The sequence below is a fragment of the Taeniopygia guttata genome, chromosome Z, assembly GCF_048771995.1.
Source record: "Taeniopygia guttata chromosome Z, bTaeGut7.mat, whole genome shotgun sequence".
Taxonomy (NCBI): Eukaryota; Metazoa; Chordata; class Aves; order Passeriformes; family Estrildidae; genus Taeniopygia; species Taeniopygia guttata.
In genome coordinates this window covers 39,084,388-39,110,449 of record NC_133063.1, presented here as the reverse complement: position 1 = coordinate 39,110,449, position 26,062 = coordinate 39,084,388, and the positions used below count along the sequence as shown (strand labels likewise).

At 44.6% G+C, this 26,062-nt stretch overlaps 2 protein-coding genes across 4 annotated transcripts in view; one reads left to right on the top strand and one right to left on the bottom strand.

The window, feature by feature from the left end:
* Window positions 1–70: 70 nt before the first annotated feature.
* APTX (aprataxin) lies at window positions 71–11,445 on the top strand. 2 transcript variants are annotated; one of them, XM_012577527.5, is made up of 8 exons: window positions 71–442; window positions 2,056–2,192; window positions 2,888–2,934; window positions 4,634–4,945; window positions 6,333–6,392; window positions 9,629–9,855; window positions 10,663–10,766; window positions 11,064–11,445. In XM_012577527.5, the coding sequence occupies exons 2-8, from the start codon at window positions 2,063–2,065 to the stop codon at window positions 11,216–11,218; spliced, it is 1,035 nt and encodes a 344-aa protein (XP_012432981.4). In that variant the 5' UTR covers window positions 71–442; window positions 2,056–2,062; the 3' UTR covers window positions 11,219–11,445. The 2 variants fall into 2 exon arrangements, with proteins under 2 accessions (XP_012432981.4, XP_072778231.1); XM_072922130.1 differs by lacking the exons at window positions 71–442; window positions 4,634–4,945 and adding an exon at window positions 1,006–1,025.
* The window catches only part of ELP1 (elongator acetyltransferase complex subunit 1), a 41,076-nt gene continuing 21,953 nt past the window's right edge, over window positions 6,940–26,062 (bottom strand). Inside the window, exons 25-36 of one of the 2 annotated variants that reach the window (XM_030257528.4) lie at window positions 25,709–25,832; window positions 25,190–25,287; window positions 23,861–24,062; window positions 22,850–22,911; window positions 22,267–22,329; window positions 22,091–22,151; window positions 21,413–21,526; window positions 20,649–20,760; window positions 19,405–19,532; window positions 18,860–19,014; window positions 17,797–17,875; window positions 6,940–8,768 (exon numbers count right to left, since the gene is read on the bottom strand). In XM_030257528.4, coding sequence (XP_030113388.1) covers window positions 8,659–8,768; window positions 17,797–17,875; window positions 18,860–19,014; window positions 19,405–19,532; window positions 20,649–20,760; window positions 21,413–21,526; window positions 22,091–22,151; window positions 22,267–22,329; window positions 22,850–22,911; window positions 23,861–24,062; window positions 25,190–25,287; window positions 25,709–25,832 — 1,308 coding nt within the window. In that variant the 3' untranslated portion in view covers window positions 6,940–8,658. Of the gene's footprint in view, window positions 8,769–11,282; window positions 16,796–17,796; window positions 17,876–18,859; window positions 19,015–19,404; window positions 19,533–20,648; window positions 20,761–21,412; window positions 21,527–22,090; window positions 22,152–22,266; window positions 22,330–22,849; window positions 22,912–23,860; window positions 24,063–25,189; window positions 25,288–25,708; window positions 25,833–26,062 lie in introns of those variants that run through there. The other variant, XM_012577532.5, reaches the window with a different exon arrangement.

Genomic DNA, 26,062 nt, shown 5'->3' with positions numbered 1-26,062 from the left:
CGACATTGAGCGCGGCCCCGCCCCGCCCCGCGTGGGCGGTGCCGTCCCTGCCCAGCGTCCGCCTCGCCTTGCGCCTGCGCCGCGGGCCGCTCCCGCCCTCAAAGGCACCGAGCTACACCGGGTACGCGGCGCCGGCCCGGCCGTCGCCTTCCGGCAGCGCTCCGCCGGCCCGGCCGTCGCCTTCCGGCAGCGCTCCGCGCCTTTCCCCCCTCACCCTACGCGGGCTTGGCTCCGCCGCCACAAGGCCGGCCAGCGCCCCGGCCCGCTTCACTCCACTGGCCCTTTGCGAGGGCCCAGCGCCCATCCCCGGGTGCGCGGGCCCAGTGCGCCTGCGCGGACCTACGCGCCTTGGCGGGCGCCTCCCTCTAGTCACGTGGGAAACGCGCTACCGCAGCTGATTGGCTGTGGTGGCGGCTGCGGCGGCGCGAACATCACGCGCGAGGTAAGGGGGAGGGGTCGGTCAGGCGTTGCCATGGGAACGGGGCCTACGGGGAGGGGCGTGCCGTGGGGATGGATGGGCGTGCCGTGGGGATGGATGGGCGTGCCGTGGGGGTGGATGGGCGTGCCGTGGGGATGGATGGGCGTGCCGTGGGGATGGATGGGCGTGCCGTGGGGATGGATGGGCGTGCCGTGGGGGGTGGATGGGCGTGCCGTGGGGATGGATGGGCGTGCCGTGGGGATGGATGGGCGTGCCGTGGGGATGGATGGGTGTGCCGTGGGGATGGATGGGCGTGCCGTGGGGATGGATGGGCGTGCCGTGGGGGTGGATGGGCGTGCCGTGGGGGTGGATGGGCGTGCCGTGGGGATGGATGGGCGTGCCGTGGGGATGGATGGGCGTGCCGTGGGGATGGATGGGCGTGCCGTGGGGGTGGGTGTGTGCTGTGGGGATGGATGGGTGTGCCGTGGGGATGGATGGGCGTGCCGTGGGGATGGATGGGCGTGCCGTGGGGATGGATGGGCGCGTGCCGTGGGGATGGATGGGCGCGTGCCGTGGGGATGGATGGGCATGCCGTGGGGATGGATGGGTGTGTGCCGTGGGGATGGATGGGTGTGCCGTGGGGATGGGCGTGTGCCGTCGGGATGGATGGGCGTATGCCGTGGGGATGGGTGTGTGCCGTCGGGATGGATGGGCGCGTGCCGTGGGGATGGGCGTGTGCCGTGGGGATGGATGGGCGTGCCGTGGGGATAGGTGTGTGCCATGCGGATGGATGTGTGTCATGGGGATGGGCGTGTGCCGTGGGGATGGATGGGCGCGTGCCGTGGGGATGGATGGGCGCGTGCCGTGGGGATGGATGGGTGTGCCGTGGGGATGGGCGTGTGCCGTGGGGATGGGTGTGTGCCGTGGGTATGGATGGGTGTGCCGTGGGGATAGGTGTGTGCCATGCGGATGGATGTGTGTCATGGGGATGGGTGTGTGCCGTGGGGATGGGTGTGTGCTGTGGGGATGGATGGGTGTGCCGTGGGGATGGGCGTGCCGTGGGGATGGGCATGTGGCATGCCAGTGTTACACTGGGGACCGAGCCTTGTTTTCCGTGGGCATGAGCTCTCCACTGCAGAGCTCATGAGGGATCTGTACCAGGGTCAAATTGTCGTAAGCTTGAAGGTTACATGGCATGGTCTGTGTGCTGACTGTTGCTGGATGAAGCTGTCGCGACTGTCTCATCATCTGTTGTCTTCCGCTGCTCTCTTATTTTGGCAGTTAAATTAATCTCTTGGGTGAACTCTGATTCAGTGGGAAACAAAGTGACGTTTTTTGTGGCTAGGCTCTTCTGTCAGATGGAACTGTCCATCCAATAGATTTTTCCTATATATGTTTCACAGATGTGAGAATGTATGGTAGTGTAGGAAGGAAAACAGGATTGCCCTTTCAACAGCAACCTGCTCTTGGATTATGCAAGTGCTGGTGACATGGTTTGCTTTGAATTTCAGAAACTTGAACCAAGTTAGCAGAATTGGCTCAGCTAATGGCAGCAGAATTCATGGACCCTGTTCCACAGCAAGGTTGCCCATCAGGAAGTGGTGTTTTGGTAACACACTGTTTATTTTGCTCTATAGCACAGTGATGCGTATGTGCTGGCTTGTGAGCAAAGAGAAATGCACTCAGCGGGTGAAACTGCCACACTTGGAACCTGTGGTAATTGGGCGTGGCCTGGAGACTGGGATAACGGATAAGAAGTGTTCACGGCAGCAAGGTAAGGTGATATAGCTCAAATCCTGCTTTCCACGTGCAGCAGCAGCTGAGCGTGCCTTTTTCCTCTGTGTGGTCTGCAGTGTTGTCTGCTTCTTGAAGTCATCAAGCCTTTTTAATAAGCACTTACAGGGATCTGTAGGGCCTAAAGAATCAGAGACAGGACGTCCGCCTCCACATACAAAAGCTTTTTGTGAGTTCCCAGGCCCACAATTGTGTCTCACTGCTCACTTCATGAGCAGCACTTCTTCCCCTTAGTATTCCACCAACTGATTTTTAGCATGATTATTATTTTATATGTAAAATAATGTGATCTTGGAGAATATATGAAAATACTTATCACCTGTTTAATACTGCACATCTTCCCTGCCTTATATTCTGTGGCTCTGGACACAGTCTTGCTCTATGCATTATTGTCCCAGTGGGCTGGTTAGAATGTCAAGAATATGTATAAATATCAACAGAATCCACCTTTGTTCCAAAGTAATTCCAGCCTTGGCTCAGTGTATGGGTTGACTCTGCTTTACCTGTGGTCCTGGAATGAAGAGATGAGGCAGAAATATTCTTGGCATGCATTCACAAAGATCAGCTCCAAAAAGAAATGGCTCTTCAAAAAGAGGAGTGTTTTCTGGACTGGGTGGTTCAGCAGAGTTCTTTTTATTTACATGGTTTTGTGACAGTTTGTTCTTTCTTTTCCAGTTCAGTTAAAAGCAGACTGTAACAAGGGTTATGTCACAGTTAAACAGGTATGTTTTTATGCATGGATCTCCAGTATTTCTGGTACTTACTGGGACAGTTGTACTTAACTCCACAACTGCTCCAAGTGATGATTCTGATCACGGTGTCTGAGGGACCTGAAGCTTTCTTATCACCAAGGGAGGTTACAGTAAGTGTATTTTCTTATTTGTACACCTCAGTGAGAGGTTGCACTATTCATTCCAGATACATTCCAGTCTAACACAGCCAGACTTGTAGCATCAGGGGATGCTGTTGTGAGTCCTCAATCAGTTCTGTTGGGTGCTGCATTTGAGAGACTTTGGACTTCTTCTACTAAACTTGCTTATCTTTCTCCTGAGCCTTAAACTTCATAAGCTGAGGCAGCCCTTTGTTTAAGGTTGAAGTTCTTGTGTTAATGGGACTATGCAGTTGTAGAACATTTTTGTTGGTGGGCTGATAGGGCCAGAGATGTGGTTACTTGTAGGAACGGATGGGATGTAAGACAGCCCTGCAGGAATGTTACCAGATGGATGGAGGCAGGCCTATTCCCTCACACTTTACAAGACCCAGTGTCTCTGAGAGAATAGGAAGGGAAAGGTCTCTGGTGCTGTTGCTTGTGTGTGTGACCACAGTATCAACCTGTGTGGACAATACAACAACACGTTCTACCTACCTAGGAGTAATGTCTTCTCTCAAAATGCCTCCACTGCCCACTAAGCAGGCACCCCAGGGGTATGTGGTGAATCTGGCAGAGATATCTAGGACAGTTTTCGTCAGAAATCAACCCTAGTCTTAATATGACACATAATATTGTGTCTGGAATCTCAAAACTGGGAATACTTTCTGGTGGTGGGTGCTAGCATGTTTTCTCTGCCTATTGAAGAGTTGCTCCCCAGGTGAGGGATGTGTGGCACAAGGTTCCAGTGATCAGTTGTTTGATACCTTATTCACTGATGGGAAGCATCCTTGACTTGAGGGAAACTGCAGAGCTGTAGACTAAAGAGATGCTGGCTGGAATCAGGTGTGTGCTTCATTGCAGTGAATTCCAAGTGAGAGGTATAGTACTGTCCTGTGAAGCATGCAGGTATGGCAGTGACAAAGCTAACAAAAACTCTGTCTGACTGAGTTCATCAGTCACAGAAGAGAGCTGATTTCCTAAAACCTGTTTTGTGCATATACATTAACCAAAAGCATTTTGCTGAAGACTCCTGATTTTTGTAGGGTCACCCACATGATGATGCAAAATCCATCTATCAAGCAATCTCTGTAGGTTGCTTACAACACAGTTTGATTGCACTAAAATAATTTGCTAAAACTACAGTTGGTCTTCAGAAATAGTTGCTGCTGTTACTTCTTGTAACAGTTGTTACAGTTGTTACATGTAACAACTAGTTGTAACTAGTTGTTTAATAGGTGTCTAATTTGTGAGGGGAAGTGCAGCACAAGTGATGCTGTAACTGTGTAGCTGCTGCAGACCCAGACTCCTTGTGATAGCAGGCCCTGAGGTTGTGCGCTGACACCTGTGACTGCAAGACTGGGACAGAACAGATGTCCACAGTGCTGCACTGCCTGGTTGGCTAAAGTGGGTTGATGTGGGCAGGCTGGGCGATGAATACAGAATGCATTTGCTTTCTAGGATAATGGTATTCCAGGAGAACTGAGCAGAAGTTGGTGATTCCACTTACAATTTAATTTTCTACTATTTTTATCTGTTTCTGTCTGCCAAAGATAGGGGTCAACCCAACTAGTGTTGATCTTGTGAATATTGGCAAGGATGAAGTGGTAAAAATGAAGCCAGGCCAAGTTCTGCATATTGTAAATAATCTTTACCCCTACATGGTGGAATTTGCCGAAGAGTCTGGGAAAACTGTTCCAAAAGCAGACAAGATGCCACATGAGGACTCCTGTGAGAATGATGATATAGAGCTTGTGCCCAGAAAAACAATGAAGTTGGAGGTGGTGGATACACAAGGCAGTTCTACAAATCCAAAACTAAGCAATACCAAAGTATCTACACATGAAGGAGCTTTGAGCCAAAAGGCAAGTGTGTTGGTATTAATTCTTGTGCTGTTTCTCCTGGGGTTGTCACCTCCATGAGGAGACACTGTCTTTTGCTTTTGTGGATTCTGCTGGTGGCAGGCATCTCTGGTGAACCCAGGTCCTCAAAGTATAAAGAGCATGAGAGGTGTTATGTGCTCCTGACATCACCTACACCCTGGGAAAGTCACTTGGGACCCATTCTAACCTGACCTGAAGGTTAGGTGTGTGTGAGGGGGCTTTCCTGTAGCAAGTGAGGATTTAATCTCTGGTTTCGGCTGCAGTTTCTGCTAGGACAGTCCACGCGAGCTCCGTTTAGCTGCAGTCACCCAAGGACACTGTCCTGGCTCTTGAGTGGTTATCTAAAAGCAAGTGCACAGAGAACAGAACAATGTGAGCCTTTTCTTTTAAAAATTTATTTATTTGTAATTGCATGGGGCTTTTTTCTCCTCCTGTTTTGTTCACTCCATATGGCAGAACCATGGTTACATTAGTGAATGTTAGCAGCCAGAATCTTTGAAAGATAGTTTTTAGCCTTGTGACATGGACGAAATAAAAGTCCTTAATGCATTTGGAACTATTGCAGTGCTGGAGGAGAAGGCACATAAATGACCCCTTAAGACAAAATTTTATTCTCAGGTTGCTGTGAGTTATTTATTTATTTAATTTGTGGACTTGAGGAGTTATATTAGGGTTAGATTTGTGGTGGAATGAGCAGGGAGATGACAAGTTACACTGTTTCCCTGCCAGCACTATAATAAGGTTTGAACATGTTCCTTTGTAAGAATATGATGAATATCATTACTGCTCTGAATAGTGAAAACATCTGTTTTGAAAAAGGTGCACTCAAGACAGACCTTCTATTAGGTGTTCAGTAGCCAGTTAAGAAATAGCTTGTGTTGCCTTGATCTTCCTGTGCCTTTATTATTTTCTCTGCAAGCCACTGCACAATATAAAAAAAGAAATACATCTAAGAATAAGGCCACACACTGCAACTACTTTGTTCTTTGCAGAGCAGTATGGGATAGGAGAGTTAATGGACATCTTTGTTTTTTCTTTGGTTATTGTGATCCCTGAAACAGAGGGCCTTGTGCCATGACATGTGCAGGCAAATTATTAAGCACATTTATATCTCTCTGTTGTTGAATTTCCAGTGTTTGGAAGATTGAACTTTACATCCTCACAGTATCTTGTTAAAAGTTTTCAAAAGTAGCTTTTTGGGGGCAGTTTGAGAGGTATGTTGGCGTTTTATAGAAGGGAAATAATTGTGCTGTCATTAAGCTGTTATTGTACTGCTGTCTACAAATGAATATTCTTTTCTGAATCCTTTGAAGTATATAATTGGATGCTGAATGGTCTTATAATTTATTTTTCCCATTCTGTGGTATAGGAACATTTAGGACACTGGAGTCAGGGTCTAAAGAGCTCCATGCAAGATCCAAAAATGCAGGTGAGACTTGTATTTTACAGTGGATCCTGTCTAGCAAAGCTAAATCAGCTTGCTTTCTTTCTTCTTTTTCCTTCTGCAATTTGCTTTAACAATCTGGGTAATCAGTGGAGTCCTGCATAAGGGCTGAAATGTACTTGGATCTCTCTCTGTAGTAACATTAGCTTGTGAGTCTCTCCTATACTAATTTTGCAGATTCTTATTGTGTTAGTTATCTTTGAGATCTCTGTACTGTGAGATTTGGCCAACAGATTTCGAAAAGGTTGAAGGGAGACCAGGCGAGCCATGCAGTTGCTTTGTTTCCTCAGGGAAACCAACTGAAGTGGAGGTATCGTTTGAAGCTGAGCAAGCCACAGAGGTTCCCATTCTGCAGCAGTCAGTGCTGTCTTATTTCTTAGTTCAGTTTCCTGGTTTCCAGCAAATTCTTAACTTTACACTTTTATGTCAGCTGACAGGTTCTGACCCCTGGCCTCACTGGGCCCCTTCAGGTGATGATCCCCATTAGGCTGAAGATAATTAAGAGTGACACAAGAACAGATGAGAGACCAAATTGCAAGAGGAGAAAAAGAAGCTTTAATACAAAGATTCTCTGGTTTATATAGACTGATACGGTACATTCTGCTTGATTGGCTAGTTAATGAAAACATCTTTCTCACACACCGTCCTTGAGAGGAACAGAAAAACAAAGTGGAAAAACACCACCTGCAGATTGTTTATACTAACAAGTTATCACATTCCTACAACTCCCTAAAAATTCTCACAAGCCACTGTGAGAAACGACTGCCATTTCTCTCTCCCTGACCAGGCTGTCATCCACAATAGTGTGTGTTGAGTTGGAAGGGACCCATCAGGATCATTGAATCCAGCTCTCAGCCCTCACAGGAAATCACCAGAAATCACACCATGTACCTGAAAACGCTTCTTGAACTTGGACAGACCTGGTGCCATGAGGACTTCCCTAGGGAGCATGTTCCAGTGCCCAAATACCCTCTGGGTGAAGAACCTTTCCCTGATATCCGGCCTAAACCTCCCCTGACTCAGCTTCAGGCCATTTCCTCAAGTTCTGTCACAGGTCACCAGAGAGAAGAGATCAGCCTGCCGCTCTTCTCCTCACAAGGAAGTTGTAGCTGCAGTGAGTTCTCCCCTCAGTCTCCTCCAGGCTGAACAGACCAAGTACCTCAGCCACTCCTCATATGGCTTCCTTTCAAGGCCCTTGACCATCTTCTTAGCCCTTCTTTGGACATTTTCTAAGAACTTTAAGTCTTCTATTGTGTCACCCAAAACTGTCCCCAGCACTCAAGCTCTCAAGCTGAGGCTGCCCCAGGGCAGAGCAGAGCAGAGTGGGACAATTCCCTCCCTTGCCTGGCTGTGATGCTGTGCCTGATGCACCCCAGGACACACGTGGCCCTCCTGGATGCCAGGGCACTGCTGGGTCATGTTCAGCTTGCCACTGACCGGGACCCCCAGGTCCCATTCCATGGAACTGCTCTCCAGTCTTTTGCTCCCCAGTCTCTCTGCATGTCCAGGGTTGCCCTGTCCAGGGTGCAGAATTGAGCACTTGAACTTGTTAAACTTCTGCCCAGCCCTCTAATTTGTTCAGGTTTTTCTGCAGGGCCTTCCTGCCTTCAAGGGAGTTGGCAGTTCCTCCTAATTTAGTGTCATTGACAAATTTGCTTTCTGTTCCTTCCAGTCCTGTGTCCAGGTCATTTATTAAAATTTTGAAGAGCACAGGGCTGAGGATGGAGCCCTGTGGAACCCCACCAGTGACAGGTCACCAGTCTGAGGTCAACCCATTCACTGTAACCCTTTGTGCCCGACCTGTGAACCAGTTCCTCGCTTAGCTGATAACTAAACAGAAGCTCCTGTTTCTTGATTGATTTTTTTTTAATACAAGCATGAAATGTTGAACTGCGTAGATTTACAGGAGAACTGCATGCCCGTTGTCCTATAATTGCCAGCACTTTCAAATGAGTCTATCTCTAGGGGATGATAAAACCATGGAAATTCTTCCATACTTCTTAAATATGAAGCTTAATTTTTATCCCTGAAGCAGAATGCTATAGACTTATCCAAAACAGGGGTTTCTTGACCCAAAATATAAGCAGGTTTTAAAACTGTTCTTTTAATGTTAGACACAAATAACTGTTTGTTTATTAGTTGTAGTTTCAATCTGATTACACAAACAATAGAACTCATATTTTTTCTTTTTAATCAAATATTAAATGGCAATATTTCTTTTTTCTGAAAAGGCTTGAACATGATCCTATTCCTACTGGCAGCAGGAGCAGACATTAGTATGCATGTATATCTTGCTGCTGAAGGAGTCAGTCCTGTGATTTGTGTACTCATAGATCTTCTTTCTTGTAGAGTAAGACTGATCTGTATATAAACATACAAGAATAATTAGCAAAGGTGACATCATCCATCTCTTATCAGCCAGTGCACTGCTAAGAGACCAGAGACACAATACACAGCCTGATGGCTTTTTATTGCTGGATTCTCCCCACTGTTGTCCACAAGCTTCCCAACCATTTCTCTTCCTCAGCTGCACTGAATTGTTGTAGAAGGCAAAACAAAATGAAAACAGGAAGAAGGACATATAGACAGGAATCTGTTCTCCTTGTCAGTGATCTTACAAAGCAGCACACTGGGTAGGACGAACTGAAATAGTGACTTGAATATTTTTATCTTTGTAATGCTGGTGGACATCCACAGCACACTGCTGGTAGCACATCTGAGATGGGTGCTTCACTCTGGAAATCTGCAACCTAGTGCATTCTGACATACTCTGTATTTAGCACACTGGTTTTGTTTATGACTACAGAGCTTGAACATTGCCTGATGGAAGTGGCGTTCCCTAGGCCTCACTGCTATCTCAGTCCAGGTGATTTTCAAGAGTTCATATACCCCTGTAGTTACAGTTAACTTACTGTAAAGTAAGATTAGAAAGCTTTTGCCTTTTATAATAAAGTATATGAAAAAGGATGCTGGAACACCTCTCCATAGGTGCCTAGTATATGTTATGGAAGAGGGTACTTATCCTGGAGCAGCTGAATTCCAGCAAAAGTTTTCATTGGATAGCATCTCTCCATACTTATCCTGGAGCAGCTGAATTCCAGCAAAAGTTTTCATTGGATAGCATCTCTCCATACTTATAGGAATAATATATTTAACTTTCAATCAGAAAGTAATCTAGTTATTTAATCAGAAAGTAATCTAGTTATTTCATTTTTTGCAAGGTTTACAAAGATGAAAAGACTGTAGTCATTAAGGATAAATTTCCCAAAGCGCGTTACCACTGGCTTGTCTTACCATGGGACCCTATTTCAAGCCTGAAGTCAGTCACCAGGGACCACCTTGAACTCCTGGAACATATGCATGCCATTGGGCAAAAAATGATTGAACAGTGCCCTGCCAGAGACAGCCTGGAATTCAGACTGGGTTACCATGCTATCCCCAGCATGAGGTAAGACCTAGAGGAGTCATGGTGGTGGACATGCTGTTCTTCCAGTTACACAGATTTGGGGCTAAATCCATGAGGAGATTTGGCATTGCTAAAGAACCAGAAATCCTCCTCAACACTACAGACAGCTTGGTGTGCAGTCCTTTTCCCCACACTACTGTATAGATCCTGATGCATGGCCATCCTGGGCATGGGGGGAAATGCCTTCTCTAGCAGAGGTTGGTGCCTGGGGCTATGGGATGCCTGTGGTCTAGCCCCAGGCACTGAGTGACAGGAGCATTGCTGCCATTGCTAGGGCATCCCCGTTCCCAGGCCACCAGCATGAGATTAGAGACTGACTTGTAGACCTGTCAAGTCCTCCTAATACTGAGCAAGGATTTGAGTCTTGTGTCCAAGTCCACACCTTAGTGTGTCCAAATGTCTGTTGATACTGCAGTCAGTTGTTCTCCAGTTCTTGAATGAAGCTTTTGAGCACTGATCAAGTCCCATTCACTTACTCTACAAATAATAAATTATTAAACCTTTAATATACCCGTGGTTTGCTAACAGTACTGTCTCTGCCTTTTTGGAAACTAGCAGGAATATAGACTGCAGTGAGGGACCAATGGAATATGTGGAATAGTGACCCTGACTGTTTATAAGTGAAATGCTTGACAAGAGACAGTGCTTCCAGAACAGACTCTTTGTTTCTTGTTACAGGGTCAGGACTGACCCACAAGGCTGGCACCCTGCTGAATCATGTTTGCAACTGATAAAACTGCAAAACATCTTTGACCTTCTTTTCTCATATCTACATTCTATTTTTTTCAGTCAGCTACATTTGCATGTAATCAGCCAGGATTTTGATTCTCCGGCCCTGAAAACCAAAAAGCACTGGAATTCTTTTACTACAGACTACTTCTTAAACTCTCAAGGTAATTATTAGAGAAAGTATTTCGTAACATATAATCTTGCTTGCAGGTTCTGTTTCGGGCTTTTCTTCCAAACAAATGTGCAAGTCATACATTTTATTGCAGTTAGTGAAAGGTTTTATTTAATTTAAGATACTGGAGAGTAGCACTGAGTAAAAGCCAACACATTTTGTGGCTAGTTTAAATTAGAATGTAGCAATGACATGTGCATGCAAAAGAATGCACCGAGATTGCAGTGTCATGTGTTTCATGATGCTACGTGGTCTCAATACCTATGGTCTTTTTTATTTTTATTCCCAGATGTCATAGAGATGGTAAGAAGCAAGGGAAAAGTGATGGTGAAAGACCATACCTCTGAACTTCTCAAACTTCCCCTCAGATGCCATTGCTGTAAACAACAGTTGTCCACAATCCCACAGTTAAAGGAACACCTTCAGAAACATTGGCCAAAATGATTTTGCAAAAAATCATCTTTCAATCTGTCTTCTGATTTCAAGACAACACAAAGACCACAAAATGTTTATGGAAATGTATGTTTATTAACTAGAATGACAAATGTAATGTGGGGAAAAAAGTGGCCTGGAAACAGCAGCATACTAATTTAGTAATAGCTTCAACAAAAACCTAAGCCCTCTTCTTCTTTCCTACTAAAAATATAAATAAAGTGAATTCTGAAATGGAAGCTTTTTGGTTGCAGTTTTGTTGTGGTACAGCCACACTAATCTGTAAGTGAACTGAAGTCTGGGAGAAGTGCTTTGTTTGGTTGAAAGGACTTATTTTAATTAAGAAGCTGAACTGAGCCCTGATGTAGGTTTCTACTGAAAAAGGAAAGAAACAATGATTTGGAGGTCCTTCTCTTGATGTTTTCTGCCTACCACTGAAGTTCCACCTTCGTGTTAATGTTGCAGACACTGGTGTGGCTGACAGAATGTACTGTCAGTGCAGAGGAAGGAGCAGCAGCTCATCACCCCTACTTTGCTGTGCCACTGAAAGGCTTGACAGTTCAGTGCTGCTGAAGTGCCCCTCTGCTAAGGGACAGGCTCTAAGTGGAGCAAAAATCTCTTTTGGGTACAAGGATGTATTTAAACATTTTTTGTGAAATATATTTTTAATACACAATTACAAGCTTTACTGCTTCCCAGAGTAATAAAACTATCAAGGTTTGCAGTTGCTTGTCTGCATATGTTGAAGTTGGTACAGAAATTCTTTGGTTTAATCCCACGCTATTTCTCCAATCAGGATTTTAGTGAGCCTCTAATAATTTGATTGTTGTCAAGATGTGAACTTCCAGAAGCAGCAGAACGGTACTAATAAAAATCTCTTCAGTCTGGATCTGGTTTGTACAGTTCATCTTTCAACTTAAGCTCAGCTTTGAGTTAAGTAAGACACTCTCTGGGTGAAATGGCTTTCAGTAAGAGTGCACAGAGCTTTTGCTATGCAAGCAAAATGCTGCTCCTAACAGTAACACATTCTGTAGGGAGAGGGTGTCCTCTTCTTCTGTTTCCCCCTGCAGCAGTATGTTGCTGTACCCACTCAAATGGGGCAAATAAGAAGTTGATGTTGTTGGAAAAGAATAAAGATGTTGCTGTTGTAAGGTTGTCCTTAAAAATATGTTCTTTCAACCTACCTGGTATGCAAGAAGCTGATCCACAGAGGATCATGTTTATTACATGCTTATGCAGAGATGGGTGCTGGGTGGTGAATCCACAGAGCTAGCACACCCAGTTCTAGCTAAGCAGTATAGCTAAAATATTTTCAAAATATCCAAGTCTGCACTTACCTGATGTCTAAATAACTGCCTACTCAGTAACTATTGGACAATCTTTTGCTTGCTTCAACTTAAAGGTACAATATGTTTTGAGTTTATTGTGCGTGTTCAGTAGGTAGGATTCTCCATTTGGAGGTGGGTAATCTAAGCTTTAGAGATACGGCTTTCACATGAGCTAAGTTCATCTAAAGGATGTTTTTTTTAGCTGATTTAATTAATTTCAGTAAAACATTTAGAATGTTGCCAAATGCAGTGTCCAGTATCTTATGTAAGATTTCTGTTTGTGTTCTCTACTTGTTTCAAAACTATTCTGCAAAACCTTGCCATTTCCCACTGTTCTGGGTCTTTAAAGTATTTATTGTTGTCCTATAACTCTGTGCAAAATCTTTTCTTAAACCATTCATCTTTTACCAGAATGGCATACAGTAAGGTGAAAGGTTGGCCATGGCCTAATTTAAAACACCAGTCACAGTTCAGCTATTGCTGACATCAGTAATAATATGCCTTAAATTACAAAATAAAACTTAAGAGAGTAAGGAACAATGACAAAAGCACAACCAGCCTGTGAATTCAGTCTTGACACAAATTGGGCTTCAGCTGGCTCCAGAGGTAAAGTGCTAATGCTTTGCAATGGGAACTAATTTGAACCAAAGTCAGTTCCAAATGCTAGAGAGCTGTGGTCTTCCTCATAGCAGACACAGGCCAGAAAGAGAAGACATGCTTCTTCACAGAGAAATGTGCTGCATATGGCCCGTGGCCCATCACATCTGGGTGGGAGGTATGGTTTTAGTACGTCTCAGAGCAGGTCAGAGTGAAGCATAAATCCCTGCAATCCATCTATCTGGGGACAGCGTGCGGCTGAGTTACAGTTGCCACACACTCAAATGCAGAGCATAATTCAGAGGGACAAGACTATGTATGATGTTTTCAGCGGCATCACCAGGAGAACCACTGTCACCAGGATTGACCCCAGGAAGAGAGATGGCAGCATGTCCAACACTCACTGTGTGAGGTCATCACTGTATGGGAAAGGTCCACAGGAATGGCAACAGTGGGCACAAGCTCTCTGAAGCCAACCAAGGGGAGCCACCTATAAGGGTAGCCTCAAGGCCACGAAGGAAACTAAGGCAGCGAACATAGATTTTGTGACAAGTTATTTCATGTGTGGCTTTGCAGGGGACCCACAGCCTTCCTTCAATCTTTCCTCTACAGCTGGTAAGTCCATACAGGAGACTGCGAGCAACCACTATGACATCTTTGTTCCAAGAGAGCCTCAGAATAGCAGCATAACACTCATCAGCCAGTGATGATAAAGCATCTCCTTTCCACCCCTGGCTGTAATTATATCTCTAGAGCTGTATTATCTTCTATGAGGCCTAAAGCCAAGGAAGATGTGGTAGAGGACTTTCCATGAGATGTGCCACAAGATTCACCTGGTGAAGGGATTAACATGGGCTGGTCAGGTGTCAGGTTATCAGGTGACAATGGTGCAAGAGTCCTATTTTACCCTTATGAACTGCCTTTGTTCTCTTTGCAATTGTAAATGGAGAGGAGGGGGAGAGAACTTCCTTTGTAAATGAGTATTAAGAGTTGCAGTTACAGAATATAAAACTACAGTTTCATCTCTGTTTCTCCCAAAAGGAATAAATTTATTATTTGAAAGCCTCCAAGGCAGAGGATGAGAACATAACCTTGCAGACAAGTCAAGGGTCTTACTTGTCTCTTCTCCAGAGCATGGATGCCTCTTTGGAAAGATCTGTGACTGTGACACCATTGGAGTATACCTGGGAACATTTCTACAAAGCATCATACACTTGTATTTTGCAGGTGCATTTATCACTGGTAATCTAACAAGAACTATAATCTATTGCTTCAATGAAGCACACTCTTTGTGGATCTCTTCTTGAAAGTTTCTACTGAACTTGATGGATTTATTTTACTTTTGTGTTTAATGAAGCTAATCAGCAGACAGGTGAGAAATATCTAACAAGAGAAACAGGCTTCCATACAGCCATATTTGCTCAGAGGTTGAGACATTTTTAAAGTTAACTCCGTATTTCTGCATTAATAGTTTACTTCCATTTCTGGTAACTGTAGGAGCCCCCACAGAATTCTTAAGAGCAAATTCAATGTGTCTGTAATGACAGTAATTAAAGCTGAGCATATTTCAAGATTACACACATCACTAAGAAAGCAAAAGAACATTGCAACAGAAATCAAGGGAAAGCTGGCTCAGTGCTGCTGTTGAGATAAAATTAAGGTTCAGCAACTGCAATAGTAGTAAGAAGCAGGATATCCCCCCTTGAAACTCACTCACACTAGGTGCTGCTCCCAGCTCTACTGCAACTTACTCCATGTTCACTTAGGAGAGAAAGGTGTAAGGGAAGACAGTGAGAATTCAGTGATGAATGATGTAGAAGACTGGTCTTTCACTTGGATGGCAAATTTAAAGGGGTTTTGCCTTGGTGGGAGAACAAGAAAGCACACCTAACACAAAAGGGTCTTTGGCTTTCACAGTCACCATGATAGAAGAGCAAAAGAAATTATACATATACTTAGGCACAAGCATGCATCCTCAGTAAGCCAGTGGCAATTTCATTATTTCTTGTGCTCTTTCTAGACAATAGATTCAGTTGTGCAAGACCTCAGCATTTCCTGGCATCAGATTTAGGAATGTCAGGAATTACTGGTGTCAGTATCACATTTCAGTTGCAGGGCCAGAATGCTCTGCAGAAGAGCACTGCTCCCTCAGCAAACCTTTCTCCAGATCTGGTAGATGACTTCTGTATTTCACCATGGACTATGCTCTGCTACCATTCTGAATATCCAGATCCACGAAACAGCCTTGCTCCATAAAGACTTTAATGTGTTTTGCCATCTGGAAGGGCTTTACTCTTGGAGAATCTCTTTGCAGTTTAGTCATAGTATTTGACAGCAGGCTTATGTCATCCCCACACAACCCAGAACAGGCCATACAATTCGGAACAACTGGAAACAAGATGTGCTCCAATGTTTCACACTGACAGAAGACTTACCACTCCCCTCCAGCAAGCCCATGCCAGCACAGCACATATGGTGCAAGACCTAATGGCCACCTCAATCTGATGGGAGTTCTTGCCACCTGCAGCACTGCACATGCTCATGCTGTGCAGTCAGAACACAGCTCACTGCTCCAACAGACAGTAAGCACCTTGTCTGTATGGTGTTCTTCTACAGAACCCAATGGAAATGGCCTGAACACTGCAGCTGCCAGGCCAAAATTAACCAAGGGGATGCTACCACTGAGAGGGTTTCCAGCCTTGTCTCCTTCCTCTGCTCCCAGAACTACTGCTGTTACTTCTTGAATCAGATGACAGAAGTATAACCTAATTCTCAGTACAAGACTAGTTTCCAGATGACATAGTTCTGCAATAGTGCACAGCATTATCAGGATACAGCTGACAGATGACATAGTTCTGCAATAGTGCACAGCATTATCAGGATACAGCTGCCGATCAGTCAATGCCATAAAGCACCATTACTCTATCTTCTTTGATCTCAGATAATTAGGGTAGTATTGCCCAGCAGAGTGGGACACCAACACCTCCGCCCTGTTTTTATTCGTGTTTTCCTCTGTCCAAGACCTCCCTGGTGTGAACAGGCCCAGTTTCAATACAACAATGGCTGTTGGCACTGCAGGATTCGCTCTTATGTAGCAAAGCAATGATGAAAATCTGGTATCAGCAACACCCAGCTTCAGCAGAGAAAACACAAAATTTGTTTAGCAACTACAGCAATTTGGTATTGGTACACTCTTACAGGTAAGTTCTCTAAAGCAGGCCGAAGTGCTTAAAATGTGGCCTGTCATCATGGAAGGTATCAACTCTGGGAGGCAGGGATGGCAGAAAATACCCAATACTAGTGGGTTTTTTCTAGTCCAGAAGCAGGGAACAGTAAGTAGGAGCACTCAGAGCTGCACATCCTTTTGCTCCCCAGCCTCACAAGCCACCTCTGCAGTGGACATGAGTGGTTGTGCCTGTAAGTGTGACACCATGTGGGTCACAGTCACAGCTGTGCCAGGTGGAGGGATCCGTCACTTGCACAGCCCTAAGAATAGTGTATCAGAAACATCAGAACAGCAAAAGCTTCCGCAAAGATATAATGAAATTATGTGAAAAGTTTGAGCTCTGAGTCCACAGGGATTCCTTGGCTTCTGGTTACTGGAGAAGATGCAGCTTCCACTGTAGATTTTTATTGAATTTTGGTGGAGTCAGTACTTCTGGATCTGAAAGACAAATGGAACAGTGGGGAACAGCAACAGAGTTTCTTGAAGAGCTGTCAAGTACTTTCTTCGCTTTTCTTACATCAAAGGATGCTGAAAAATCTCTTGACATCTATCATTTCCCTGTAGTGACTGATCACCAGCCTGCACAGGACAGTGTCCTCAGAAGATCTCCTTTCACCGGGAAATGTCCGGGCACACCCAGTCCCCTCTCAATTGTTAAGTGTTACTGTTCAGAACGAGGAGGCATAGGCACAAAACCACAACTATTACAGACATAAAGCAGAACTCCATTCATTCACCTGTCACTGGCTCATCATGCACCACAGTGAGCTGGCTCCTTCTGCAGTGAGTAAAGAGACAGGCTTTTTCTGAAGCCGCCCCTGGCAAGTGGGAATAGACAGGTTGCATCTACAGATTCAATAGAGGATCTCCCCAGGCAATTTCAGGACTAGCAGGGAAAGAGTCCTCCTAGAACTAGGGGAAAGAGGGAACACTGAGGAGTTGAGACCACCCTTTGCTAGGTTTCTCAGCTCTAATTCTGTATTCACTGCAAGGACTTGGAGATGGCAAAGTCACATGACAGACTGTAGCCTGGTCTGATCAAGGGCCTGGCCTGACTGCCAAAGCCAGAGAGAAAAAATTCAGCAGGTTAAGTTATATGAAGAACTATCTAACACATTCCTTAAGAAATCAGATTTTCAATTCCCTCACAAAAGACTGACATCACACACACAGGAACCCAGAGCAGTTGCGGTATTTTAGTACAGGAGACAGTTTTAAGCTGAAGCAGTTTTAGAACACAAATTCAGAGCAAAATAAACTTTGTTAAGAAAGCTGCTCACTTGCCACAAGGCAGGATGGTACACCATAAAGAAAAGCAAGGAACCACCACAGCTGAGTAACTGGTACAACTGTTGGCAGGTAGCAGTGCTTGAAAGCCTCCAAGCCCATGAACCTCCCTGACATTTCACACCCAAACTTAACTCAGACCGTCAACTAACCTTGTACAACAGAACGCATCATCCTCTTTTGCTGATAAGCAGTCATAATGCTGTTTGCAGTTGAATTGGGTCCCAATACCTGTAAGAAGAAATAGCCATGTTCAAATCTGAACAACGCAAGGCACAACTAGGGATACCTTTAAAGGAAACTGCTATGATTGTCCAAAACCAGGACACCTCACAGTACAAAGTGAACAGGATCAAAGGGTGAACAGTGTGATCAAAGCCCAATAATGTCTCAGAAAAGTTAACACAGAGGCAGAAAGAGATAACTGCTTTCACACACAGCTTTTCATGACACAGAACTCTTATCCAGCACCTATTTCTTCACAGCACCATAAATGTCATGATTCAGCAGGACTGACTTCATTACAGCACCATCAATATTTAAAGTTCATCTGTGAGTCTCTGTTCTCTGTCACACAGAACATTTTAATCTGTCTTTAAGAGCCCTGCTAATCAGCGGTTAGGGGGAAGATACTGGGGAACATTTTGTGTTCACCATAAATGCTCAGAAACCACTTATTAGAAATAAAGACTTTTTTACTCTGGAAGGGAACTAACTAAAGTCCTTGTGATTTCCTTATTCTGCATCAAGCTGAAGCTTAGAAGCCTGACATAACCCTTCTTTATGTAATTTACTCCTTATGATATATAGTTCTGACTTAATTGACCACTCCAGTAGCTTTTCACTTCACAAGACCTACTCTACTCTACATTAGGCCTAGAAAAGAGTGTTCCCATATTCTACCAATTGCTTAAGATGGAACTTACAAAAACAAATCACCACTACGACAAGGCAACAAAAGCCTCAGAAGACGTCATCACATCCAATGTGGCATTCAGTGCAGGGGACAGAGTAGCCTATACATGTTGTACCCATCTAGAGTGGACTGACTCAGCAGGTCCTGCCCAGAATATCTACTCAACCTCTAACGGAAAAAAACTGCCAGATTTTGAAAACCGTGGAATGACTCTAGGCTCTCTGCCAGAGAATGCAAAATACTGCTAAACACTTGATACTGTCTAGTGAGAGTGATAGGTATTGTGGACGAGCACAGACCAGGCTGACAGAGCTCTGCTGCAGGTCTGGAGTCCAGATTTCTGGGACTGAGGCCACCATCAACTGCAAAACCTCTTCCAGGACTTGCTGCAGTGCCCCAGCTTGCTCATCATAACCAAAGAGCACAAGCTGCTTCAGAAGGATGTGTATCTCTCCTGCAGGAGGGAACAGAAGCAATAAAATAGCAATCAATACAGGTATACTAAGTAAACAGCTGCATTTTTTTGCTATCAGGACACAGGAAAGAGAGCAGCAGCTCAGAATTGGTTCTGTTCCTACTGAGCCCCTACAGTGTCTGAGAACAAAAAGAAGGCAAATCTGTAGTGGCACTGAGAAGGCCTCTTTTCTCTGCTCCCAACTTCAAATGCAGAGAGTTAATGTTATTCTGAGCACAGAGGCAGATTAACTAAACCAAGGTCCAACACAGTATGGACCAGGCAGCCTTTCTCTACAGCATACACAGTAAGAACAAGAAGGGGCACACTACCTTAGCTGTCCTCATCCTCATAAGCTGCAGCATGGATTAAGATCACCAATTGTCCTACCTTTCACAGTCTCAACAGCGCGAACACTCTCTCCCAGGACTTCCAGAAGGGCAATATCCTCAAAAGGACTCCCCTCCTTCAGGCTGTATCGCTTACGCTCCGCCTTGCGTCGGTTCTTTGAGGATCGCCTGAAAAGAGCACGTTCAGTTACAGTGTGCACAACAGCATTAGCTGTTAGCAGGGTTAAGTCTGAAGGAACATCAACAGTGTGCATGAAACTTGTCACTCAAGTCCTTGCCTTCTCCAGTGACAGAGGACTGCATGTAACCTTAGGTGCTCTGACAGTATTTTCAGTGCTATTCAACCAATATCCTTAGTGGTCTGAAACACAGGACAGGAGTTAGGCTGTTTCTCTGCTCCAAAAAGGAGCAAAGAAGGTTAAAGCATCTCTACACAAAGCAGGAGCTGCTCCAAGAACAAAACAGTGGTCACTATCAGGCAAAGCTGAAGTCCACTTAAAACACTGGTGGCCAGGGTCTGTGCTTGGCTGTGAACATTTTAATTTCTACCATCTCCAGAGCCTGCTCAGCTCCTAAGCAATCACAGGAAAGCAACTTCTTTCACAGACCAGACCTACTTGCATAATGTTCCCAAGTGATCCACACACTCTGATGCTGAATTCACTCTAAGGCTGCATTCTCCTTCTGTTTACATCTGGTCCACAGGAGACCACATGTGGTCTAAAAAGTCCACATTTTCCCCACAACTGTATTCTTCCACGATTCAGCCAGGGAATTCAGAAGCGATCCACAGACTACACCAGCCTGTTATACACTCCACCCCACACTGCAGCTCATACTCTTGAGAGGTACTCAAAAACAATGTACACAACCACTGTGGGAAGACATTGGTATGAGATTTAGTAGCAAGTTCCATGCACCAAGCATGAAATCTGGGCCAAAGAACACAAGACATGCACAAGATGTTTATGTTAGAGAGGCTCTGCCCATATTCTGTGTCTAACTTTCTATAAGCCAGCCATTCTGGCCACATGCCCAACATCCGTGGGAGCCACCCAGAGTCTGTGTTATCAGCTCCTCTGCTGTTCCTGTTGCACTAGTAGTTTTTGCCTTTTTCTGCTCCTTCCCTTCCAATGAGAGTTAAAATAAGCATGAAATGGCTGTAATTAAAGCAGCTACAAGGTACACACAGCTGCAAGGAGGAGCATACCAAGCATGAGCAAGCTAACCTCCTGAATGCTGATGCCGGAACAGTTACTACCTGATTTGAAGGTAGATACTTACGCTGATATTCTTGAATTGCTGTGTGTGTATTTGCTGTTCATGTCACTGGCTGTCACAACACTGCTGGTTTCAGAGAAAAGCTCCGATTCTGGGCAATTTGGTACTTCATAATCTGCAAAACATGTTAACAACTGTCAAAGTATGGAGAAAGGTCAGAATTATTTCAAGCTTTCTGACTGATCTGTGCAGCTTGCTGGGCAGTCATTCTACCTGATGGTGTTCGGGAGCCTTATGGCTCCCAACCCCACTGAGCCAGCAAATAGGAGGAAACAGTAATTGTGAGAACAGCACTGCTCCTTCGCCCTGTTGGGGATGGTGATATTGAACAACACAATCAGACAGATGACAATCTCAGTGCAGCAGATCTGGACTAGGACACAGAATTCTGCTTTCAGAGAAATCCCCTGAGCCTGTGTCAACTGGCAGGTGAATATGTGAATATGCCTATAGGTACTTGGCACGAAGGACATGCTGAGCACTGTCTCACCCAGCCAAGCTGGTACTGTGGAGACAATGCTGTGTCATTTTGAAGAGCTTTCAGGTGTATTTTCATTGCGTGAAAGCTGTGACCCAAGGAAAAGCCAAAAATACAAGAGTAACCGCACTCCCAAGTATGGAGTGAGAGGGGTTGAGAAGGATGCTGTTTTACTACTGTAGATCCCATTGGAGCTAATGGAGAGCACAGCTCCATCAGAGCAACCGCAAACAAAAAAATTATCACAGTTACTCATGCAGGAGAAAGTCATATGCACTTCAATACCAACCCTGCAGGTTCTCACAAGCCTTCTCCTTCAGCTCTCGCACTACTTGCAGGCGACTCTTATGGCGAAGAAATGCTGTTTTCTGGGAATCTAGGAAGATCAGCTGACTTTTCTGAGCTGATCATTAAGAAAATCAAAACATAAACATTTGTGCAAGAGAAACAGAAAAGCATTTTTTACACAAGCACAGACTTCACCAAGCTCAGAAAAAATCCTTCAACTCATAAAGCATGAAAAGGAAGAACAAGCTATAAAGTATTCTTCCTGTGCGGAAGGGAGACTAAAGCTATCAAATAATTTTTTATTTCCAAAAACTACTCATCAAAGCTTACAGGACAGATAGCCATTTTTCTGGTCCATAGTGTTACTGCTACATGTGCTTTGGAACAAGGACAGTTCTGCTTGTTCATGGACACAGAGATATAGATCTCTTTGCAGCTTTTGACTGGGAGGTCTGGAAAAGCTCCAAAGGCACCTGACTAAGCTAAAAAGATCCCATGACACTGCAGGGCTACAAGATGCACTGAGGACAGCCAAGTGCAGCTAACTGAGCAGCATAAATTAAGTGGAAGCGAAGTATCCTTCCATACACCTTCCGAAATGCTGTGACTTCCCACAGACACAGCAAAGATCTTTAGCCTCTATAGCACAGAGAAATCTTAGATTCTTACACAGACTCACCTTCCAAAATAGCAGGTTTCAAGCTGGTTTCCAAGATATCCAGCCTACCATACTTGTGAATCTGGATCAGGGAAAGAGAAAGTATCATTCAAGGATCTAACCCACACCACATGGCTCTGTTTTTGAACTCTAAAGATGTATTTCCACTTCTGTTCTTGTGGTTTGAAATGTCTTACCAGTCTCAAAGCCTCTTCCCAAAAAGCCCCTTCTAAGAGCAGGAGAACAGCCTCTTCATAGTCCTAGAAGGAAAGAGCAACCATGGGCTGCTGCTGCTGTTAGTAATACATGTTCAGATAGAAGCTATTCAGATGAGTATTTCTATGCAGCAGTTATCACAGTCAAGAGACGAAAACACTACTATGCCAGATACTTTGAGGTGTTGACAAAAAAACCCAAACAAGCAAACACAAACCAACTCAGCTAAACTATGTTACTTCTCTGAAACTAAGGGGAAATCCCTCTGGAACTCTGTCTTCCTTATTTCCTCATGTTTTGGCTCTCTGAGACAAATGTTTTTCATACCAAAGCATGGGAGGCTTCACTAGTGGAAAAACTCAGGGACACAGCATTTATCCCCACAGTGCCCACTGCATCACTCAGGCCTGCCCTGCCCTCCCCAGGGGGGCCTATGGCAAAGACTGTTTTGCTGTCAGCATGCATAGAATCACATGTGGTGCAGGAGAACAGAAAACAGATGGTGTAACGGACTGACAGACACTGGGTAGCCCTGGGCCGCAGGCAGGAGGGTGATGACATTACCTGAGTGTACTGCTCCAGGAGAATGGCTGCCTCTGCATACTTTCTCTGTTCAACTAGTTTTCCTACAAGAAAAAGTGGAGTTTCATCTTTTCAGAAACAGCTGGATTTTGTGCCAAAAAACTACAAAGTAGAGGAAAAATCCCACTCACTGAGACGCTTTCTATCTGCTCACATATGTGCTCAATTGCTAAATTACAGCTGTGATTTTAAAAAGGCACCATAAAAAAAGCATTAAAGGCATGAAGAATTTAAATCACATTAAGTGACAGAAAAAGCAAATACTGGAGTATCCAACTCTGGACAACTAGGCTTCCAGAAGCCATACTCCCTCTGTATTAAATGGCCCTTCATAAACTCTGCCTCTGAGTAATGATTCTCCAGCTGAAATAGATAAAATTTCTCTTGATGAAATATACACCAGGTCCACAACACACCTTATGTCTGACATGTGCCTGTGTGAGTACATATTCTGTGACCAGCTACCTTTTTCCCCTTAGGACAACACACAGCTTTATGTACCAGCTGGTCCTAGCTGCTAGGTGGCTTCAAGGAGAAAAAAAGATGCAGCTCCAAATTATCCAACAGCCTTTAACATTGGTGAATAGGCACAACACTTGTATCAGTTAATGTCTAGAGGCCTCAGTTATGTCAGATGCTTCAGCGCATGTCCATTCCTTGTAATTAACTAATGAGGCAATTTGGAAGACCAGTCTGGCAACCAGCTGCAAGGGAACAATGCAAGAAGCAGTTAGCACTGGGCAGCCAAGGGCACAGTTTGCTTGGTAGCTCCTATGTTGCCTGCCAATTCAGCTTCAGCATCTTTTGGCTCCTTTGAGAAAAAAAGGTCATGTGCAAATGTGCAAACCTTGGGGAAACATGGGATCTTTGTTTGCATTTAAGAAAAGTGCTGCTGAATACTGAAGTTTTCATCAAATGTTAGGAAAAATTGAAGTGATCCAAAAGTACCAGCAGCCACTCTGCTCTGCACATTTACATCTCTTCAAGGCCTACCTGCCATGCTCCGTGCCAGGCTGGACAGCTTATCCTTTGTGTAACCAAGCCGTGATGCCATGCACAGGGCTTGTTGCCAGCTGCCACTGCTCTGAAAAGCATCAAGTGCTTTTGCAAAGATGCCAACACGAGCAAATATCAATGCAGCCTGTTCATACAGCTGCTTCTGAGTCAAATACTCCCCATATGCTTCACTAATATCCTGAAAGACAGGGACAAAAAAATTGAAAAAAAATAAAAGTCAGGAACAGTCCTCCAATAGTAAAAATTAAGGGCCCATCAACAAAAGCCTCTTACCCAGCTTCTCTAAGGAATTTCCAGGCATGAAGTTTATGCTTCATTTCAAACTATATCAAGCCAAGGGCTGATGATCAGCACACAGAGACACTTTACAGAGCTACAGTGAGTGACACAGGGAGGCGCCTAACTCTCCAAACTAAATGCTGGGTAAACTAGATACTGCAGGAAACCAGACCCTTCCTCCCCACCCACATAAGCAGTTTTTGTTAGAATGTCTCCCTGAACCAATCCACTTTCGGAAACAAACACTGGCACAAGGGAACATAGCATAACTCTATAGGCACAGGTTACTCAAAGCTCACTATCTCCATGAAGAAGGGGCAAGTGGATTTCACTGGAAGGATACAGGGGGAATAATAAAATACTCCCAAGGACTCATTCAGAAACAGACCTCCCTCATGAATAAAGATTCTTTTCTGCTTTCACTGTGCTGCAAATAGACCAATTTTCTCTATTTCCCCTCTCACTCAATTTTTCCTTGTACAAAGGCCTGTGTGTTGCGTTAGATTATATTAAATGCATTTACATTTTATCTCAGCCTTGGACACGTTGAAGTTCTTCAGTAACACTGAAACCAACAAGGGAGACTATGCACTAGGAAAAAGCACATCTAAAAGTGTCCAGGTTTTTCAGCACTTTTTTCGGAATAGTATAAGGATTAACAAATTGTCCCCACACAACCTGGAAGCTACACAGAGGCCAAAATAGGGAGAAGTTTTCTGAGGTTATGGAAGTTATTCAGCACACTTTAAGATAGTGCAGCAGAAGAAATAGCACTTCCAGGTCCTGAGTCAAAGGATCAAAGGAATAACAACCATCGAAGACCAAGTCGCACAGGGTTAGTGCTGGGAGTCACTCCAGCTGTTATCTCAGGAGAGAGTCTCAGCACTGGAAGAGCAGCGACCTACAGAATTTGAACACATGCAGCTGCAGTTTCATTCCTGCCCTCATGCAAGGTGCCCTGGAGATCCAAACACATGCATAAGGGAATATAAACCTTTGACACTGCACTGTCACAAGCTTACACACCTTGTACTCCTGAGTGCTAGAGGGGTACAACTTCAAGGCTTCAGAATACAGATTCTGATCCTTCACCAAGTTCAGCAATTCAGAGAAGTGTTCAGGACCTGCAGAAATAATTTACTTTTTGTAAATATTAAAAATGAAGTACATGGCCCTCCTGGCTCCCAGACAGTCTGGGTTCACAACATGGAGAAGCAACTAGAGGTGCCTGGATGGAAGACCCACCCATTCTCCTACTGTAAAACCAAAGTCTTCACTTTCTAGAGGTTTTGCCAGAGATATTAACCAGGCAAAACTGACTTGAGCAGGAACAACACAAGACTTCGTGTGCGTTATGACCACAGAGGAGTAAACATTTCTTCCCGCACCAAGCTAGAGTACAAAAAGCAAGTAGCAGTAGTTCACAACACATTACCAGATGGGAAGTTGGTCTTGTGCAATCCTTCTCTTTCTTTAGCTATTTTCCCTCAAAGGCTTTCCAAAATGGAAATGTTACACTGCAGAAATCCTCCTTAGGACACCTACCACATTTGCTGAGGTGGCCAAGAGCTTTTGCGTATCTCTTCAAATGTCTGTCTATTGTATATCTCTGATAATTGGTTTCCATCTTTTGGAGGGTATTTAAGAAGGGCAAGTATTCTTTTGGGTCCTGCAAAGAACAATAAAAACTGCAATTGAGCTAATCTGCTAAAATCCTTATTTGCCCCCTTCTTCACCAACAGACAGTCCCGTATTTGAAAAAATATGATAATACACTAAAAAAGGCTTTTTTCCTCCAAATGTAAGAATCAATTTGTGCATATACTCTTGCCAGAAATTACTAACTTGAACTACCAGGCTCCCACATGGACTTCAGCAGTATCTAAAAGCTGCTAACAT